At 42.4% G+C, this 21,503-nt stretch overlaps 1 protein-coding gene across 6 annotated transcripts in view; it reads left to right on the top strand.

Annotated features, from left to right (window-relative positions):
- The window catches only part of lama2 (laminin, alpha 2), a 98,594-nt gene that overhangs the window by 29,525 nt on the left and 47,566 nt on the right, over positions 1-21,503 (top strand). For all 6 annotated transcript variants that reach the window (XM_029140389.3, XM_055506142.1, XM_055506141.1 and 3 more), the window contains exons 6-20: positions 1,079-1,258; positions 1,584-1,673; positions 3,052-3,169; positions 3,836-4,014; positions 4,103-4,202; positions 4,402-4,459; positions 5,190-5,292; positions 5,537-5,677; positions 7,534-7,698; positions 14,231-14,335; positions 16,520-16,731; positions 16,940-17,051; positions 17,768-17,881; positions 18,921-19,048; positions 21,065-21,151. In XM_029140389.3, coding sequence (XP_028996222.1) covers positions 1,079-1,258; positions 1,584-1,673; positions 3,052-3,169; positions 3,836-4,014; positions 4,103-4,202; positions 4,402-4,459; positions 5,190-5,292; positions 5,537-5,677; positions 7,534-7,698; positions 14,231-14,335; positions 16,520-16,731; positions 16,940-17,051; positions 17,768-17,881; positions 18,921-19,048; positions 21,065-21,151 — 1,892 coding nt within the window. The remainder of the gene's footprint in view (positions 1-1,078; positions 1,259-1,583; positions 1,674-3,051; positions 3,170-3,835; positions 4,015-4,102; positions 4,203-4,401; positions 4,460-5,189; positions 5,293-5,536; positions 5,678-7,533; positions 7,699-14,230; positions 14,336-16,519; positions 16,732-16,939; positions 17,052-17,767; positions 17,882-18,920; positions 19,049-21,064; positions 21,152-21,503) is intronic.

Consider the following 21,503-nt stretch of genomic DNA (forward strand, 5'->3'; position numbering starts at 1 on the left):
TAGTAAAATAAAACGTGGGTATCAGTCTATTGAAAACAAATGGGTTATAGTACATGATGCTTTGATCTGCTGTGTGTGATTGAACCCTATAGAAGAGGGCGACAAGTCTGCTGTGGCTGACATTAATGAAGCACACACTGCTGCTCACACAGACTGATCACACATCCACATTCTCCACACAGGCCTCTAATTGTAGACTTAACTGTCTGTCTGTGTGTGTGTGTGGGTACTGGTTCATGCCCTTGCACATGCCTGCACTGGTGTGAGTTCCATGTGTGTTTTCTCTTGTATATTCACTGTATGTGTCTGTGTCCTGCGGGGGAGCATTAGAGGGGGTGCAAGCTGGGAGATGTCAAGAGCTGCAAGTAACGGTGGAGGTGTCTGAGTGTGTGCCTGCGTGCGTGCGTGCGTGCGTGCGTGCGTGCGTGCGTGCGTGCGTGCGTGGTTGACAGCTCCCTAGCCGTCTGATCACAGTGAAACCATAATGAGTCGTAGGCGATGTGTCACAGCATCGCACACACATTCACAATGTCACCCCTCCACTCATCACACACATGCACACACAATACACAATCATCTCCTTCGTTACTTCCAAGTGTGCAGCTTGCAGCCATCGAGTGTCCCCCCTTGACACACACACAGGCACGCAGGCACGCACGCAACACACGGTCAGCACACTCTGTAAGACTTTTTTTTGCAGATGCCAAATGTTGCTTTTGGCCACATTAGTGAGACGGACAGATGGACAGTCAGCCATGCAGGCAGACAGAACCTCTCACACTCCTCATTATGGGGCAGCTTGTTGATTATTGGTGATGAAGAATGTAAATGAATGCTTATCAAATGTCAAGCTTCTTGTACAGATGAAATAAAAACTGCCCATTATTTAGGTGTTACACGATCTGCAAACAGCCAAACAGTATTACTGTCGTACCTTCAAGTATTGCTTGGTGAGTTCCAGGTATAAGATTAAAGGTCAGACTTCTGTTTGGTACAGTGATAGTTGCAGGTTTATAGTTTGTTTCTTCCCCAACGTGTTTGCATTCACCTGTCTCTCCCCTTCCTTTTCCCTCTATAGATCCACGCGTCTTTGATCAATGGGCGTCCCAGTGCAGAGGACCCCTCCCCGACCCTGCTGAACTTCACCTCCGCCCGCTACATCAGGCTGGTGTTTCAGCGAATCAGAACGCTGAACGCTGACCTCATGACTCTGACATTTCGAGACCCCAAAGAAATTGATCCAATTGTGACAAGACGGGTGAGAATAGCACAGAATTCTGTTGCGTTCTGTTCTTTGTTCTGATTCTCGATGCCTTTAGTAAATAATGATTCAAAATGTAATTCAGTGTGTTGATGATACTAATTACAATTAAAAAATTTTTCGTAGGATTTTCTGAATCATCATTTTAATGTTTTTTACAGAAAATTAATTATTCAAGTCAATTAGACCAACTGGTATAAAACATGTACCTGATGCTGTATCACTAGACATTGTGCTGGAGACAGCCATGCTGTTCTCAAGTTTAAGGTTCTCTCTAGTAACACATTCTACATGTCCAACTACTGGCACTCTCTCTTTCCAGTACTACTATTCAATTAAGGACATTTCCATTGGAGGGATGTGTATCTGCTACGGCCATGCCAAAGCCTGTCCACTCAACACTGTTACAAAGGTAAATTACTAAACTGCCAGTTTCTCCCACTCTGTCCAGTAACAATACCACAAAGGAAATGGAGCTCCTCAATACTATTGAACAGCAACAAGGAGTGGCCTCAGGCACCAGCTTTTTATCTACAGCCTTACTTCACTGCGTGCGTGCATGCGTGCGTGCGTGCGTGCGTGCGTGCGTGCGTGTGTGTGTGTGAGAGACTGTCTGCAGGGGACACAGGTGTCACACAGAAGTATCGTCTCCCATGTCACTTCAAACAGAAGTGTTTGATACTAGACACCTGCACACACACACACACACACACACACACACACACACACACACACACACACACACACACACACACACACACACACACACACACACACTGTACTGTGCCCTTTACATGTCCTCAGGCTCAAGCATGAAGTCTACCTCAGCTGTCTCACTAATGTGTGGTCCCTTGGTGATGATGTCACTCTACACGAGTGACATCACTTATTGTGCTTACATACACTTACAAGTGTATGGTGCTTACACACATTACGCACAAAGAGCCCCCCTTTTATTTTTTTGCGTCATCACTGCTTTTCACCACTGTCATTGAATTCAGTTAAGAATGCAGAGGATGTGGAGGCCTGTGTGACGATGCGTTGGTCATCGTCTACACATCATTTGCTACGATGCACACTCAGCAAAAACGCTGCCTGAAGTCAAAGTTGCAGAATTAGGTACCAGATGAAAGGGACAAATTCACCTGAGCCAGAAAATCCAGACTTGGCTCATGCAGCACAGTTGTACCACTCTTCTCTTTGGCACGCTCTCCCCATCAGCCAATTTACAGAAAGTGCTAAATTGAATTACTGAACCTCACAGTTGGCAAATGTCCTGCTACATACTACTTTGACTGTGTTTAGTTTTAAATTTATTTCTCCTCTCAAAAAGTAATAGCATACCTATTACTTTACCTTGTAAATGGCAACCTGACCTTTTTTGGCTTTGGCCCTAATGCGATTTTTGATAAGCTCTTGATTTGACTTGCATATTGGTCATTACAGGTATTAGAAAAGAACACTTTAGTTGCTGTGATGCTGCTGCACATTTTGTTGTAATCTGTCAAACTAAAGTGTGATTAAGAATGCGATACAGCTTTCCATTGTGCGTGGCATTGATCTCAATTAGTGTCCAGCCAGTTTCTGACATTTAGTTACTCTTAGTTTTTGAGAAAAAAGTGGCTTCAGTTTAATTATTGCTACTGTGTCAACTCAGCCACTGCAATTAGCTTCCAGGCATTAGAAGATTTATTTGTTTAAACACAGTTGCTCAGGTCTATTTAATTAGGAACTCCATCTCCTAATGTGTGCCTTTGTTTTTATATGTGAATTTATGTGTGTGTTTATAGAAGTTTAGTTGTGAATGTGAACACAACACATGTGGGGAGAGTTGTGATCGCTGTTGCCCTGGTTACAACCAGCAGCCCTGGATGGCAGGAACCTTCCTCACTCGACATGTCTGTGAAGGTAAGAAACACAACTTCACATGAAGAACAGCAGCCCATCCTCTGTACAAGAGAGTTTGCTAAAAATCCTTATTAGACTTTCTCCGTTGGCTCTTCTGTAGAAGTGTGTGTTTACTGCATGTGTACCCACACACCACATGTCAACTGGTAACGTGTGCAATATTAGCACAGCACACCTACTGTTCAACTTCCACGAGCATAAGCTTCATAGAGCCGAACTGTGAAGCAGCCCACAGAAATTTAGATTGCTGCCAGCCAATCAGGGTTAATCTTTGATATATGACTGCATGAAGCCATCAAGAGTCACCTTTGCATGCATTAAACATCATCAACTGCGTATCAGCACAGAAATGAGGTTAGAGGCTTCCACCTGTCATCATAAAGCTGGGGTTACAACATGTAATCTTCATTTTTATTTCACAAAGGCTACACCTGTGTCTATCAGTGGCCTGATAACTGCTTCTTCTGCCTTGATACTGACACAGAATGGCTAAGGTGACAGTACATTAAGGTCCTGACTGGCACAGCAATAAAAGAAGCAATTGTGACAGGGACAGACCATTCGAAGACTGAGTGTGCTCACGCAAAACATAACCCACGCTTGGTGCAGCTAAAGAGATGCACAATAATAACAATAATAATAAATGCTGTGTTTTTTTTCTTTTAGAGTGTAATTGCCACGGTAAGGCAGACGAGTGCTACTTCAATCAGACCGTAGCAGACTTATCGCTCAGCCTGGACACCCGTGGCAAACGCAGGGGGGGTGGAGTTTGTATTGGATGCCGTGAAAATACGGCTGGCATTAACTGTGAGAGCTGCGTGGCTGGACACTACAGACCTACTGAGGTTTGCTACATATGCATTTCACTTGTGGCCTTGTTGGAAAATCCTGACGAGCAAACGTTAATTGAGTTAGTGTAATGTTTTTCACCAGGTAAGCGCTGAGGAGGAGAACCCTTGCGTCCCCTGTGAATGTGACCCACAAGGTTCTATCAGCCAGTCATGTGTTGCCGATTCAAGCCAGGCTACATCCAGTATGTACATTCACTGAATATATACTGTGTGTGTATATATATATATATATATATATATATATATATATATATATATATATATATATATATATATATATATATATATATATATATATATATATATATATACAATGAAGCTATTGGAACCCTTTTAGTGTGAGTATAAGGATACTAATGTGTTTTTGTGTTTGATTGACAGCCCAGCCAGCAGGGTCATGCCGGTGTAAGGAGGGTTTTGGGGGTCTGCAATGTGACAGGTGAGAGACACGCACATATAAAGAAAGAGATAGACACATTGTGACAGGTGAGCAGAACCTTTCAGCTGTTGTCTGTTGCAATTAGTGTTTGGAAGTGACCAGGACGTCTCTATTAATATCGCTGATGATTTATTACAACATTCGATTACACTCGGTTTCGTACCTTACCTTGTTTAATAGCACACTTCTCGTGCTTTGTCTTTAAAAAAAGACATCAACACTGACTTTATCCACAAGTGGCTTGTCATTCCAAATATCAGGTTAAAAGCACAACCTGAATGAAAAGAAAAGAACAAGCCCTCTTAGTCTAAGTGTCTTGATGAGCTGCTATAATTGATTGTTGTGTTACCTTTTATTTGCTTTCCCACTGAAACTACTGTTCTAAGATCTTGTGTGATTTACAGTAGTTTAATGAAATCTAATAATGAAAACTTTTACTCCAAACTTTTTAATGACCAGCTCTCAGGTTCAGGCCAGCAAGCATCTTTAGAATCACTTCATATACAGTAATGCTTTAGCCCACTTTCTTTGTTAATTAGGAAGTTATTTGTATGTTGCCATTTATATTGTGCCTGGTGCTGTCTGGGTTTGCGGCAATCAAAGCGTCAAAGACAGAATAAATACCACAGATTTAGTGGTTGTTAGGTGAATTGATCATGTGGTTATGAGGCTGGTCTGGAGTAGTTATCGCCTTCTCATTTATTATAGTTCCTAAACTAATTTGCTTCAGGTGCGCTGTGGGTTATATGGGCTACCCGTCCTGTCAACGCTGTAACTGCAGTGTGGAAGGGAGCAGCAACGATGACCCATGTGTGACACCCTGCGTGTGCAAGGTACACACACACACACACACACACACACACACACACACACACACACACACACACACACACACACACACACAGAAATAATAGCATGTACTCTGTGTCAGCCTTTAAAGCCTTGTCATCATTATCTGCACCACATTAACACTGCAATAACACGCCTGGTGCCTGTATGGGTTTGAGGGCAGCCATAAACTTTGATGCATCTCTCATTTTCTTTCTCGCTCTCCCTCTCTCGCTCTCTTTAATGCAGGAAAACGTTGAGGGAGACAACTGTGACCGCTGTAAACTGGGGTTCTACAATCTCCAGGGTGACAATCGACGTGGTTGTGAGAAGTGCTCCTGCATGGGCATCGCTAGTCAGTGTTCTGCCTCCGCTTGGGCCTATCAAAACGTAGGCAACTGTGCACACACACTCGCATACATACAACTTTGTATTTCATTTAGCGTTTACTCTTCTAACATTAATTTAAGCAGGTTTCCATGGTTTTGTTCTTATCTGCAATTTTTCATCTCCTGAATGAGTAACCAGACACTGAAGGTTATCCATACAAATGGAACACATTGCACTGCACACCTTTTGTGGCTTTATGGCCTTGTAATATCAGTATTTGAAATGGGCATACTTTATAGCGAAGCACAGGTATTTCTGCAAAACTCCCACAATTATCAACAATGTGTCCCTGGTAATTTTTTGTGTCCAGTTTGACTTTGAACTCTGACACCATTCTGAATATTTATACTAGTGTTAAATAGTTGTGATAATGTCGACCCATGAGCAAATGAAGAGCCAGACAAACTCTTATCGACAGTGTTATTATGGCCTTTGACTGCAGCCGTGCTCCTCCTACACCTTTGCATAACCTTGTTCTGCTAGAGTGTAAAGGTTTTAGCCATGAGACTGGAGTCTCGGTACTTGTAGCAAACTGTAGTGTTAAATTTGCATTTAAATAGAACCTTTCTGTGCAGGAATCTACACTTAATGCCTACAGTATAACAAACTTAAAACGTGTTTCTAGAAAACTTTGCAGAATGATTTTTGAAGGGACTTGAAGTATTAATTCTCTTAGTTCAGTAGAAAGTATCTGGTTCTCTTAGTTTCCACTACCTCCCCCTTCTCTGGTCACCCATGTCTTTATCATGTATGTTGTTTATTCTAATGCAATTAGTCAATTCCCCAGAGGCCTTTTACAACAGCTCTTCACATCAAGATATGTTTTGGAACATATTACATTAAAAATGCAAGAAATTGTACTGTAACTTTAAAGACACATGCACGAAGGAAAGATAATCACTTCTCTGATTTCCCAGAAGATATTTTTCGGATGACAGGAAAACTATTCTTCCACACTGGTGCACCACTTTGATAAATATCCTTAAGGCACAGAACGCATCCAACACAAGGTGCAAAAAATGAAATTAATCTGGCTCTGAGGTTTAGAACAGCATCTGGAAAATGATAAAATGGAGTCCCCCTTTGTGAATACCAATAAAATATTAGGCGTAAAAGCAAAAATAAATCGCATTGGAGAGACAGGATGTGGATCTCAGAGTAAGTGGAAAGAGAAAATGAGGTTGGGAAAGAAAAGGGCAGAACTAGAGAGAATCAGGGTGGAGGCAAGACAAGAGGTGAGGAGGAGAGAGGTGAAAGGAGGAAAACAGCTTTTGACTGACAGGTGGGGTGGGATAGGAGGGAAGAGGAGACGTTGACAGGATGGCAGCTCAGATTTAGACACAGATAGTGTTTGTGTGTGTGTGTGTGTTGTGCGCGTGTGTGTCTGTGCTTGTGTCTGTGCGTGTGTTCAAAAGGGGAAGCCAAGGTCAGGTTAATTGCAACGACAGATGTGTGTCTAGCTGTCTGTCTTATACACACTTACATACACACGCACAAATCCTTCAGGAGGTGAGGGGAAAAGTTTGTACAGTAGTTGCAAGGTTCCTGACGTGTGACTGATGTACAGAATGTTTAACTCATGCTGTGACTACATTCTTACATGCATTTGGTTTGGACCTTTTTCTAATAAAATGTAAATAAAATTATTATTATCTGCCCCCCCACATGGTACAGTCCATTTGTTATAAGAAGCTTTGAAATCTCCTACTTCCTGTTTGTAGTTGTTTGTTTTTTTTATAGTGTGGACCTGTTTTTTTATAGTGTGGACCTAAAACTGTTGTTGAGATTGGAGCTCATACAGACAATGACATTACAATGAACTAATTAATATTACTGGTGACCTGCTTTTTTTGTAGGAGACCACACTAACAGGCTGGCACCTGATCGGTGACACGGGAGAGAAAGTGTGGACTGTTCACAGGCACACGCCTCCGTACCTGAGTGTCCGACACGCAGACGTTGTAAATGGCCTCGGCTCTGTCTACTACTGGAACGCTCCTGAGCGATACCTGGGGAACAAGGTACTGTATGATGAGGAGCAGGTTAACAAATGTTGCTGAAAACTAATGTCATAAGACGCTGCTTGCATTTTAACAGCCACAACTCTTGGCTAAAAATAGCAATAACAGTCCGGCACATGTGTAAAAACTTAACATGCGGTTACATCATGCGGGTGGGTTTGAAAGTATAAACACATTTTAGTTTATGATCTAAAAATACATCCCCTGGATGTACGTCTAGCGAGAATGCATCCTGCTGGGATGCTCCCCTCCCTCCCAGCGCCGCTCGCCTGGATCTGCTCCTGCTAATGTCGACCGAATTCACGCCGTCGTTTTCTGTGGCCATGATTAGACTTCATAACTCCAGTTGGCAAATAGCTGCAGTCCATGTTTCTGAAGTCGAGTTGTTGCCCTACTACAACAACAACAGACTGACTGTGATGTTTGTCTGGGTGTCATGACTTAGAGGGATATACCACTGCATTTCATTACTTTGCACCCTGCAGGCCTGGCTTGTCATCTCCCTTCTTTGTCTGAACCTCTATCCCTCCCTCCCCCTAACCATCCCTCCGTCGCTGCATCTTTTCATTGCTCTCCTCCTCTAACTCTCACTCCATCTCGCCGGGACTCGCATTTTTCACTTCCCCATTCCTAAATCATGTCCCTCTTCTTCCCCCAAGCGCTCCTCCCTCTCTCTTTCTGTATCTCTCTCGCTTGCTTTGTGTCTCTCAGGGTAAACAGTGTTTCGCCTGTTGAACTCGATAATCAACTGTTTTTTGTCTTAACACACACACCAATAACACTGTGACACACACGCGCACACACACAATTGGAAGCACATATTCTTATTCAAACACATTCACACACGCACACGAAAACACTCACACTGCCGAGCCTATATAAGTCAGATAATGATGTGTTTTGGAGGCATTAGGGACAGTGGTGCAGAACCGAATGTCTCCAAATATGGGAAACAAACAAATTGCCACTGTGTGTGTGTGTGTGTTTGTGTCTGCTGTACTGTATGAAAAAGTGATTCTTTGCTTCAGTCTCTGATCGCGTTACAGAGATAGATGCTATGTGACTTGACTGTGTGATTCATTCACCCACACACACTGTGGTCTGTCATGTTAGAGTGTATCATTGGAAGTGACAGGATGTGTGTCTAATGACAAGCCAGCAGTGGATATACAAGTTTAAGTGTGTGTGTGCGTGATGGCACCCTTAATTCGCTTGCATGACCTCCTGTGTCATTAATTCACAGGATACTCATTGGCCCGTTTGCATGTTCAGTGGATGCTCGTTGGTTCCACTCGTGTTCAATGGGCATTTCCTTTTGTTTTAATGTGTAGGTCCACAGACTAATCCGCAGCAGAGACATTAGTGTCATTAAAGGGGCTTTGTTCAAAGGTGGTTTTTTTTGGAGTGTTGAGGAAACTATGTTACACTAATCCACAATATCAAATAGACAATGGCAGACAGGTGATGCTGCTGTGCTTGGTTGGACTCACTTGAGGTTCTTAATATTTCACTCTTCATCCACAAGACTTCATCAGCTCTTACTCACAGTTGGTCGCTGTCATCCAACTCAGTTCCCAGGCTCTTTTACGGCTTTCTCTTGTGAGGGACATGTGACCTCAGCGGCCCTCAAGGTGTCGACAGCTTAATAAGTCTCCAGTGTTTCCTGGCCCCCTCTAGTTAGAGCTGAAGAAGCTTTTTGTAGGCGACAGGAGGTGAACGATTCAAGCAAGTCCACTTGCTGCTGAGTAGCACTTTGCTTATTTTCACAATTTCAAAAAGAAGATTAAATGTCTTTTTCTGTATTCTTTCCTGTAAACGACCACGTACTGTGTATAAAAAATAAGATTGACCACTGTTGTGGTCATTTAACAATAATGCTAAACTATAAGCATTATGGGATTCGTTATCTAAAATCTATGACTCAAATGCTAAATGACAAAACCGTGCTGGTGAACTAATCGTGAATTTTGCTTTAGGCTTTTAGCTCGGTCGTGTGCAGAGCTGTATTTACGTTTAATCATAAAGGAAAATGTAGTTTGAACATTTTTTAAGGAAATTGGTCCAAATGAAACACTAGATATTATAAAGAATATTTGTGGCTTAATTCTTTGCACATTTCTCTCAGCCTGTCAAATCATTACACCCTTGTATCTATCCTGTACACAGAAAACACACTCGTATTCAAGACAGAAGAAAGCCTGGAAAAACAAAAAATGCTCATCGTTTGAAGAAAGCAGACAGACAGAGATGGACAGAAAAGAGAGATGGAAGCAGGGAGATGAGGGGGTGATGGATGAACATGGAGAGAGGAGAAACATCCTTTGCTGACAGCTGATGAAGGAAAAGCTCAAAATATGCTGAAACTTGACAAACACACAGCTCAGCTTGTTTTTCCCGTTTCATCCCGCCCTCCTTCTCTGCCTCCACCGTCTCCACTTTTCTATAACAATTTTTCATCATCTTTGTCTTCGGTATTGTTCAGTACAAGAAGTAAGTCACAGCGTAAGAAGCAGTAGTTCACTGTAATGATCCTTTAAGGAGAAAATCTGCTACAGGTGCAAACCTGAAGCACCAAAGTGGAAAATGCGCTTTTAGAAAATGCTCCGATTTCACCTTGGTAATAAAAGTCGACACCGCTCACTTGTGATGAATGAAAATTGTCTTAAAAGTGTTTGTGTAAAACACTTTGTGGACCGCACCGAGGGGGAAAGTCTGGCTTTTTTTTCTTTTCCAGGAGGAACATCAACCGTTAACAACCTCCTAAACCGCACGCGAGAAAAATGTGTGTAGAATAGTTTGGGTTTAATGCTGCTTCTAATCTGCTCTTGATTGCATGAGATGGATTCCGCCTCCCATTACCTCACTCTCTTCTCTCCCCCTCCCCCTCTTGTTCCCTTCTCACGCCTGCATTACTGTTTTTACATCAATCGCAGTTTTCATCAACTAAATCATTTGGTGTCACACACAAGCTGGAGGGCCGAGTGCAGAAAGCTTTGCAGGAGTCCCAGGGTACAGAGCGAGGACATCAGAACGCCTCCTATCACGTGTAGTACAAAGTAAACAACTGTTGCAATTCAGATTCACCGATGTCTTCATTATAAAAAACATAATAGATGCCAAACGCGAGGTACAGTACCTCAGTGCATTCAGTTGGGAGGAGTCTGGAAATTAAAGCAATATTTCTTAGCGACTGTTCCTGTTGTAGAAGATGCTGCTGCTGCTGCTGCTGCTGCTGCTGCTGACGACTTTTTCTTTTTGGAGGGAACAAAACCAGAAAGAAGTGTCAGAAGCGCTTTATCATATTTGCATGATAATGTTTTAGTGCTACAGCACATTGCCCTCGAAGTCCTACTGCACACAAGTTTGATTCCAGGCCCAGATTTGGATCAGTGCTGCGAGGATTCGGTATCGAACGCCGTCTTGCTGCTGTTGTTGTTTATTACCTTGGGCTCGATGCGCAGTTGCACTGCTGGAGTTGACTTTCAAGACTTGGTGAGCCGCGTGAGGGCAGAGCAGTGATTGATCGCCTCGCAGAGGCTGAAAGCAAGCGGCTGAGCGGCTGCTCTTAGTCATCTTCCCGGATGAGATGTGCATACTGAGTTACAGTACGGCTAACCTCCTTTCCTCTGCCACACACTGGTAATTATCATGTCATAGTACAGCGCCGCACACAAGCGCCTCAAAATCCAACAATGCTGCTTCTCCCCTCCTCTCCCTCTGTAAAGCAGTACTTATAAAATGAAGGGCTGTAGGATATAAAACGGTAAAGGTGTGATGGTATGACCTTCACCTGCATTGTTTCCCAGACCCCTCTTGTTAAACTAAAAGCGACTGACTTTGGGGGTTGATTTCCCCAAATGGGTTGTAACCAACAGGACACGAGCCTCAGATTTGAGCTGCCCTCTAGGTGAGAGCCCACCTGCTTAGTAAAGCAAAACTTTACCATCAACTCAAAGTTTTCCAGGTCCTGACCTTATGGACACCTTCTGCTGCTGTGACGTGTCAGTCTCACACTAACAGATATGATGCAGGATCACCACGAATGCACCGGAGCCAAACAAGACCGCGCTTGGACATGCACCCACTGGACACACTGAATTTTAGATTTAACTTTTTTAACAAGGTTTTTCTTTTTCTCTGTCTCAGTATATATCATTTACACACACACACACACACACACACACACACACACACACACACACACACACACACACACACACACACACACACACACAGTTGTTTTTCCTAGCATTAGGTTTAGATTGGCTCCAGATGGACCAATAGTCAATGGAATGCTGGACAACATACTGCGTGTGTGCGTGTGCGTGCTCGCTTGTAGTTGATAAATGGAGTGAAAATTCCCAATGGCAATCGCAAACAACCACCGGCATCAGATAGACAGCTCAGGTGTGTGTGTGTGTCATATTATTATTTTTTTGGAAAGTTTGTTTTCTGAAGCTTTCTGACAATGTGGTTTTCATTTGGTGAGCGCTGATTCTCTTTGCCCCCTCCCACCCCCTCTCTTTGTCCAATCTGGAGAGTACTTTGGTCCTCCTTTGTACTCCAGAAATTGACAGCCAACAACCATACAAATGTAGATGGGCCAACACAATCCTCTGAAGGAGGTACTGTAGCATTTCAAAATTGCATAATAATACCATATTTCAGTTTTAGGCATGTGGTGTTTCTGCCCCTTGTGTTTGCATAAAAGTGAAAGTGAAAAAGATGCAGAAATGTCAGTTTGTGCTGCTCCTGCTGCAGACAAAAAGATATTTTGACAAAATCTATCATAAAAGAGAAGATGCTTTTTTTACCTCCACTTTGATGTTTAGGTGAACAAATGCACGAGTGGTGCTAAACTGAGTCTTTGATATTTCTTCCTGACTATAGAAACAGCAGATGGTAACATCTCTATATTATATTTCTGTATGTGAGTAGGTGACACGTTTACAGTTATTATGTTGAAAATGGCTCACGCCTTTAGGGAGCTCCAGTAATTATAAAAAGATATGAATAAGTGTTGTCGCTGAGATTTCCAAGGTGTCAGTAAACATGTCAGTTGGCTTCTTCTGACAGTGATTGGTGGTGTCTGTGCAGTTCAGGGATTTTTACCACCTGGCTTGACAAAACCCTTTTGATTGATCTAAATGTGTAGATACAGATGAGTTTTTTTATGTCTCGCCTGCTGTTACTTGCATTTTTATTTGCTGAATTCAAATATGTTTGTTTGTCAAAGTCTCACTGTAGCAGGAACCCTAAGCTTTGACTTGATTGTTTAGGATCGGGGGTTCAGTTGGGAACACAGCAGGAGGAATGGGGTTCACACTGTGACTCACTTTTCCTCCTCCTCCTCTTGCTCCACTGTCCCACGTCTTCACATAGTCACCAATGCATAGTTGTGCTCCTCTCATTTCCTTTCTCGCATGAGTTTGTCATTATCACCTCAAACAATATCTAATCTAACTCCTGCTTTAACAAATCTGTAAAACATCTCCACTGGCATTTTTTTCCTTTTCATGCGGCGTCTTCATTGCAGTTGAATGGGCTGTTGATGGCAGTAATATGCTCTATTCATCCTGTATATTTAGACTATGATTCTCCAGTCCGCTGGAATCCAAAGTAGTAAATGGGCTTAGATTAGAGTGAAGCTGTTGGTCAATAAAATGCCAACCTACAATAAGTACACCTCCATGGGTGCTGCTACGCGCCTTTTGTTCTGTGCGCGCCTGTAGTTTTAGTCAGCTGTGAAATGGGCGTTTCTTCCTCCCAGTTTAAGGACTGAGAGTAATGATGTAGAATGGAAGAGGTTTATAGCGATATTAAGCCAACCTCTTACTCCCTCTCTAACTCTCAGTCTATCTTTCTGTCTCCAGCTCTACCCTCCACCGCCCCCACCCGCACTTCCTCAATGTCCCCTCTCTGTTTTTATGGCGGCATTATTATCTTGCTCTCCCACCCATTACTGCTCAGGTTGGAGCGGAATAATAAATTTCAGGATGGTGCCGACACAGCGCTTCTCCAGCTGAAGCTCATTCTGTTTACTCGACAGAAACGCCGCGCTGAAACACAAGATAACGAAGATCGTAGTGTCGTTTCGAAGTCCTCCTTGCTTTTTAAATCAAACTGCAAAAGAACATTTTGGGAAACCACCGCCACTGAGCAGCAGTTGTGAGAACGCTCAGATTTTGCTGCCGATTCCTTTTTTTTACCTCACGCCTGCAAGTGTTAACTGCTGTTTGCAGAGTGGCTGAAATTGCAGAGTGAGTTCTGACATGTGAGAGTCTCTTCTCGATTATATTCAGCTTCCATTCTGTGATTATCACAGTGACCACAGGAGGCTTCGTTCAGCAGACGATACACACGGTCACTTTTAATCTACCAAAGAAATATTTTCTTTTAAAATCAATGTGAGGTTGGGGAGAAAAAAACTGTTCTCTCAGCTGTATGACAGTACACACATGAAAGCTCATTAATCATGTCAGATTTCAGCAGTTCTTTACAATTTTAATACTCTGTCTCTGTCTTCCTCCAGCTTTCAGCATATGGAGGGAGTGTGGTCTTCACTGTGTCCTATTCCACAGACCAGCCAGATGAAATGGCCATTAGAGTCAGCTCAGAACCCGACCTGATCATAGAAGTAAGTTGTCTTTGTGTATGTGTTGGATATTGGTGCACTGGGGGAATTTTCTTAAGGGTAGTGGGTGACCTTGCTATAGAGGCCTGAAGAAGCCCACATGAACATGAGTGTGAATGTTTGATGAATTTGTGTCTGCTGCACTATTTATCTTTTGCCACAAGCCATTGACTGTTCAACAGTGAAGACCACTAAATGAACTGGCTGTTAAAGCACACACACACACACACACACACACACACACACACACACACACACACACACACACACACACACACACACACACACACACACACACACACACACACACACACACACACACACACACACACACACACACACAGCTGGCAGAGAAATGCTGAACTTAGCAATAAAAAAATGCAGATAGTCTCCTTCCTTTCTCCTCTCACTGTACTGTATGTCTTTATAATGAGCAGGTTGTGATATGATGTATGGCAGCAATAAGCAAAGCAGGAACACTATTAGTTAACTGTTTATATCTTTTAGAACAGTAAACAACATTGTGGGTTCTCTGTGTACACACACACACACACACACACACACACTCACAGATTGGTTTGTGTGTTTCTGAAGCACACACTAGTGATTGTAACTGTGATGTGTTAAAGAAGAGGCGATTTTAATTAGACGGATTTTCAAATGGTGCATCTTTAATAAGCTGCTATAACAAGCACAGGTTCTACCTCTCAGATGGTGACTAGGAAAAGATGAATATGACAGCAAATGCAAACAGTAATTGTATTATGACTCTGTTTTCTAAGTCTTTGGTTTATAAATATCAGAAAGAAAGGATGGTAAAAGTGACAAAAATAGTAGAAGGAAGCAAATTAAAGAAATCATAAAATGCAAACTGAAGGAGAGTAGGAAAAGGCAGGACGAAATAAATTAAGCAAGAAAGTAGGAAAGTGGAAAGGAAGGAAGTAAGATGAAAGGAAATTAAAAGACAGATGCTAGAGATACAACATATGTAAGGAGAAAATGAATAAAAGGATGAAAGAAGCTGGATAGTCACCGACCAGTGAGCTCGTGTTATTTAAAGATGTGTCGTGAGATCGACGTACTGGGAGGAGAGTGAGGGAGGAGAGGAGGACAAGTGTCGGTCTTGTTGTCAACAAAAAGCCTCTCCAAACGATGACAATAATGATCCACCTACACACTGTCAGCCGCCCTTCTCCCCTTCTGTCTTCTTTCAGCCTCTCGCTCTTTCCTACTGTTTACTCGGCAGATCTGCATCGAGTTTTGATTGTGTTTGTTGTCTAGATTTGTGAAGTTGTAACCGTTCAGGATCTGAATAGACAATAATCTCTCTGTCCTCGTTTGTCTGTGTGGCTTTGTTGGGTTTTGTGTCTTTCTGCCCACTTTATCAGCCTCCATCAGCGCAGTTAAAGGAAATATAAATATAACAATAACAGGCAGTGTTCTGCTCTGGAAACGTATGCATGTCTGCATTCCCATCGAGCGTAAGGCAAGTCAGTGGCTGCTGTTGGAAAACTGTGTATTCAGTTAGCACCTATTAATAGCAGTTGCATCTGCTATTTTTAAAAAAGACGAATTGTAAATACAGACATGGAGAGTAGAATGGTAAACAAATTAAGATAAGATGTGAACTCACCGCATTCAGTGTAAATGTTGTTATTGTTCTTTCTACTAGTTTAATACTTTTTTATTTTTTTCTCGTCATCAAGCCTCTTTTCTTGCCTTATTTTTCTTTCATTTCAACTTTACGTGTATCCCTTTGCTCTGCCACTTCTCTCTCCTAATGCCCCTCAGTCTCCTCTTTCAATGAGTTTTCATTTAATGGATTATCGGCATAGTAAGCTCGCTCTCTGTCTCGCTCTCTCTTCACCTCCATCAGTAGTTGTCACTCTGTGTTAGCTGCTACATGCCATTGATCCCTTCTCAACAAGAGATAGTTGGATAGCGGGCCCAGGCTCAATTCACTTTGCATTCAGTCCACTCTAAATGTCAATAGAAACTGCAGCTCATTACCTAATGACACATCACTCACACTTTATTTTTTTTCTTCCTCTGATCAGTTGGGTATGATCACCCTTTCATGGAAGAGGATGGCTTTTAGAGAACATCAGCCACCTGGATTTATGGCATTATAAGTGAGCTTCAAGGGGAGGTAAAGGCTATAATGTTGCTTCCTTCCTTCTCTTAAAGGGTGGTGGGATCAGGATTATAGACAGAAGATTTGGCCAGCCCGTGTACCCATCATCACCAAGCACCAAGCACGTTGCTCTGCTGCCAGAGAACTTCCTAGTTGCAGAGACAGCCCAGCCGATAACTCGAAGGGATTTCCTGTCTGTGTTAGCCAAAGTGGACAGAGTGATGGTCCGGGCCTCTTACAGCACAGAGTTCAGTGCTGTATACAGGTAGGACCCTGGGGATATAACAAATAGGAGGTCAAATGCAAAACCACAGCAGCTTAAAAGCAAGGGCTGCTCTTTTAGTGAATCTCTGTGAAATTGAATTGGGCTGTAAAACTTCTGAAGTCGCGATTATCTGAATCAGACTGTGTGTGTGTAAGTGGACAGGCCAGTGTGTTGCATGTTGATGCTTTATATTTGTGTGTGTGTGCAGACTTCACTCGTTCTCCATGGAAGTAGCTAATCCCTCCGCCAGAGGCGAGAAGACTGCATCAGCTGTAGAGATGTGTTCTTGTCCTGCAGGATATGCTGGAACTTCCTGTGAGGTAAACGCACAGACACACAGCTTCTGAAATTTTAATGCGCCTGGTGTAAAAATCAATAGAAAATACATCAGTAAAGGAGAAAAACCCCCCACAAAGTTAGTGTTTTGAATGTGAACAGCAAAGTAACTACTAATAGTTTATGTTTACTGAGTTCCTTTAAGTTATTTTAATAACAGCGGCATCATCATTAATAATTTAATATTAAAAGCATCTATACTGTATCTCATGGTGGAAAAAACACAGAGTGGGAACCAATTTCTCCCTGGAAGGAAGATTGTTTTTAGACGTTACAAACCTTTAAGCACCCTCAGAGCAGTTTTCTTTTAATCAACTATACTAAAAAGCTCCACACATCAATTTATCGTATTTTGCTTTTTTGTACCATATATGTTACTTGCATCCATATTTAACCTGATTAGTTCGATAAAATTGGTTTAATCAAGTGAAGGCTGTCTAATCAATCAGTAATATTAAATCTTATCTTAAAACAGTAGATTCCTCCATAACAGTGCAGGTGTGTTGTTGATTAAACACACCTGCCCATAAACACATCTGGGTTTTCATGTGAAAGCCAGTAAACCCTACAGACACACTTAACACAGTGAGCCACTAATTAGTTGATCGCTGATTAATTACTCTACACTAAAGCTGCTTAAAGAGAGTCAATTATGTCTGACTTCCAATCCCTTAACTTTGAATGTATGTGTATGTGTCAGGCATGTATTTCAGGCTTTCGGAGGGTTAATGGTAATCTGTACAACGGCGTATGTGAAGCCTGTCGTTGCCATGGACACGCGACGCGGTGCCACCAGGTCACGGGACACTGCCTGGTAAGATGGTCAATATGGGTCTAGCGTTCAGATGGTTTACTCTAGATTGACACTGTGAGCCCACAAACTAAGTGCAGCAGAGACCCTGAGAACAAGAAGTAAATGAGCTTAGTCACTCTTGATATTTGCAAAATGCCAAATGATAATGCTAAAATGAAAGATCAGCCTGAAGTGGGGACTGTTTCAGACTACAGAATGTGCTGTACTGTACCGCCTTTGGTTCCTACCCCAATAAGTGCTTACAGTTAAATCGTTAAGCTGTCATCCCCTGCTTGTCTTAGTTGAGTCCTTTTGAAGCCACCACCTTGTGGCCATTAGAGGAACGGCAGGTCAAGTCATTTTAACACCAGCTGTGTGTTCACATTTACATAGTGCACATGCACACACATACGTTCCAACCAGCTCATGTGCTGAAGTCACACGTCGTCACTCCCCAGTCTAGACTGTGCCTCGGGCTCAAGCTGTCAGTTAACATCAAACTAAATACACAAACTGTTACACACACACACATACTGTACAGCTGTGGGTTTTGTACGACCGTGTTGTGTTTCATTTATAGATGAGAGGGAGAACTCATGTAAAGTATGTTTTTCTATTTTTTTATGATATATATAGGGATATATAGATTTTTCTACTTGCACATTTTTCCAGTACTGTAACTTGGTTCTACAGTCTGAGCTGCATTAGCACCACAGTGTTGTGTTGTAGTCGTATCTCTGAGGCCTGTGTTCCTGTTAGCTATGCTAATGAAATGTGATGCTAATCCTGAACCATATCATCAACCTTGACCTTTTACGAGATTGTTCCTCCTTCTGCTGTCAGCTAGATAATAATGTGATTTGACAGCTTTGTTTAATAACGGCACATTTATTTCTGTTCAAAAGTCAACTATTATTCTAATATATTCACCTAACACTATGACTAGTGCCTCGTCGTGTTTTTAGCTTAGTGTTGTCTGAAATATCAAAACTAAACTGTGTATCTGTGAATAATCTCAGCCTTCGTTTGCCTAAAAGTTGATATGTGTTGTTGCATCCAGGACTGCTCACACCACACCACAGGCCTCTACTGTGAAACCTGCCTTTTTGGTTATTATGACAACGCCACCCGTGGGTCTCCCGCTGACTGCCAGCCTTGTGCCTGCCCACTTACTCTCTCTAGCAACAGGTAGGTCCTGCAGACTTTAGCTAAAGCTGCCACAACGACGCAATTTAATCAAACCCTTTCATTTATCACGGTTAACCCTGGTGACCCCATGACCACAATTTTCTCGTTTTGACCTGGCACTTCATAATTTCTCTGTCCTCTCCTGAGTCTGGGGATATTTTCTGCCTATGATCGACATCACCACAAAAAGAGCCTTTATCGCCGTTGGTGGGAATGTAATTTTGATGACATGGAAAGAAATGTCATCACAACAGGTGGAAGCATCAAGATAAGTAGAGGAACATCTTCCCTGCTGAACTGTTCTTCCCTTTAATAGAATCAACGTAACTGTGCTTATACCACTTAAAACAGTAGCAAAGTCAACCCCCACAGATGCGTAAGGCTTCTAAAACCCTCTCATTAAACCCGTTTGCTTTAATACACTGTGATGCTTTAAGACATATTTCCAAGTTTAAAAGTGAGTTTTACAATTGTTTCAGGTTTGAGATTTGCCTCATCTTATCATAATGGACCCAGCGAGAGGATCTACATATGCTGGGTGCATGTATGTCATCAGTGTGGGCATGAACCCAGGCAGCAGCTGAGAATCCTAACATGTCACTGTCACGTCCAAAACTTCCAGCTAAAGAAAGACACAACTCTCCCTCACACGCTCCCTCCAACCCCAGCAGTAATAATAGCTTGAAGGTGCCACGGCTTTCAGACCCCTAAAATAGAAAATTAGTCCCATATGCTCAGTGCAGCCAGTGTGGCTCAAATGGCCATCCAGTAAACACGTCAGACTGTCTGTTAGCAGTGATGACTAAACCCTTTTGAAGATCAGATAAACGACGTCCAGTGTCCATATTAGTTTCAACACAGGAAGCAATTTACAGCAAATCAATAGAAATCACTTTAGACCTGGAATGCTGCTCCTTTTTATTTACACCCGGCCTTAATTAACCTTCAGCAAGGAGGATTTCAGCATTTATTTATGCTTTTGTCAGTCACTGAGATCTAAATCAGGGCACTGTAGTTGATGTTCCGTTAAAATAAAGGTTATTAGTGTCACATACACCAATAGACCATTACTATTCACTATATCATAATACTAGAAATGTTTGTATTTGTATGTACAGACTTCCCCCCGTGCCTTTTAAAATGATTAAAGAATAGTACAGACATAAATGTAGCATCACGCTGTAGTTATTTCTCCATTAAACTGTACTGTTTTGTTATTTTAACTATTAGACACTCATACATTTAGTCAACCTGCAGAGGGAACCTCCAGTATTTTGTTTCACATATAGTGGAGGTACAGCAATATAACAAACTGTAATTGCTCAGTCAGGATTGGTTTGAAAGATGCACAGTAAATCCTCAAAACCCAGGGTTTTAGACGTTCCCCAGAAATCTGCGTGCTTGTCTGTTGTTGTTTACATTTTGATGCAAATCTCGATTGATTGCAGATTAAAAGGCTTAAAGTTCTCTTACTCTAATATCACATTTGTTTAACTCTTCTGTTATTATTTATCTTATTATAGCTACATGGTAAATAAAGGTTTTATGGAGCTCTATCCCCATTAGCCAACAGGGTTATTTCACAGATACTGGTCAAGGAGCCTTACTTGTAATTGAAGGAGCCAGCTCACAGTTAGAGAGCCAGCCAGTGACTCAGTCTGGGGCCTGGAACCCGAGCCAGCAGAACTATCTATAGTTTATGGAAGTGGGTGGGTGATAGGAGAGGACGACTCTCTCTCTCTCTCCATCCATTTCAGTTCACAGGAGTGTTTGTTGGAAGAGTGGCTGAGCGAGAGGCGATATTAAGTGTGTGTGCGGCGCCCAGGTTGTGAAAGCAGGGATACAGGTGTTTGTTTGTGTGTGTGTGTGTGTGTGTGTGTGTGTAAGGAGAGAAAAGATGGTCAGAACTCACCTCTGTCCTCTCCTCTTCCTCCTCTTTCTGCACCCTCTCTCTAATTCGGGCCAACGCTACCGTAATCAACAACAATCACAACATCGTCATGGTACCTACAATAGCTTCAGCCCCACCTGCCACCTGAGTGAAGGAGGAGAGTTGCTGTGCAACCAGTGTCGGCCTGGATACGCAGGACCACGATGTAACAGGTAACACACGCACACAACATGCTCTAATCCACATGTGCTTGCTTTGTGCTTGTAGTCATTGAAAGTCTTGCTATGTTCTGTGTCCCTGAATGCAGAGCAGGATCTTAGGAGGAGAGTCCATAACTGTTTGTCAAATAGAATATATACAGTATGCACGTCTATAAAACTTAACTGCAATATGAATCACACATTGAGTGCAAAAGGCTGTTTCATGACCTAATTTTAGCATCAACACTGCACTAACTGCATCCTTTTAAAATGTACATAATGGTGCTAATCCTAAAAGCGTTAGCACCATTTTCCACATTCGTTGTGCTCACTGTACTGAGCCTGTTTGGTAAATAAATTGCAC

Source organism: Betta splendens, chromosome 24 (assembly GCF_900634795.4).
Source record: "Betta splendens chromosome 24, fBetSpl5.4, whole genome shotgun sequence".
Lineage (NCBI taxonomy): Eukaryota > Metazoa > Chordata > Actinopteri > Anabantiformes > Osphronemidae > Betta > Betta splendens.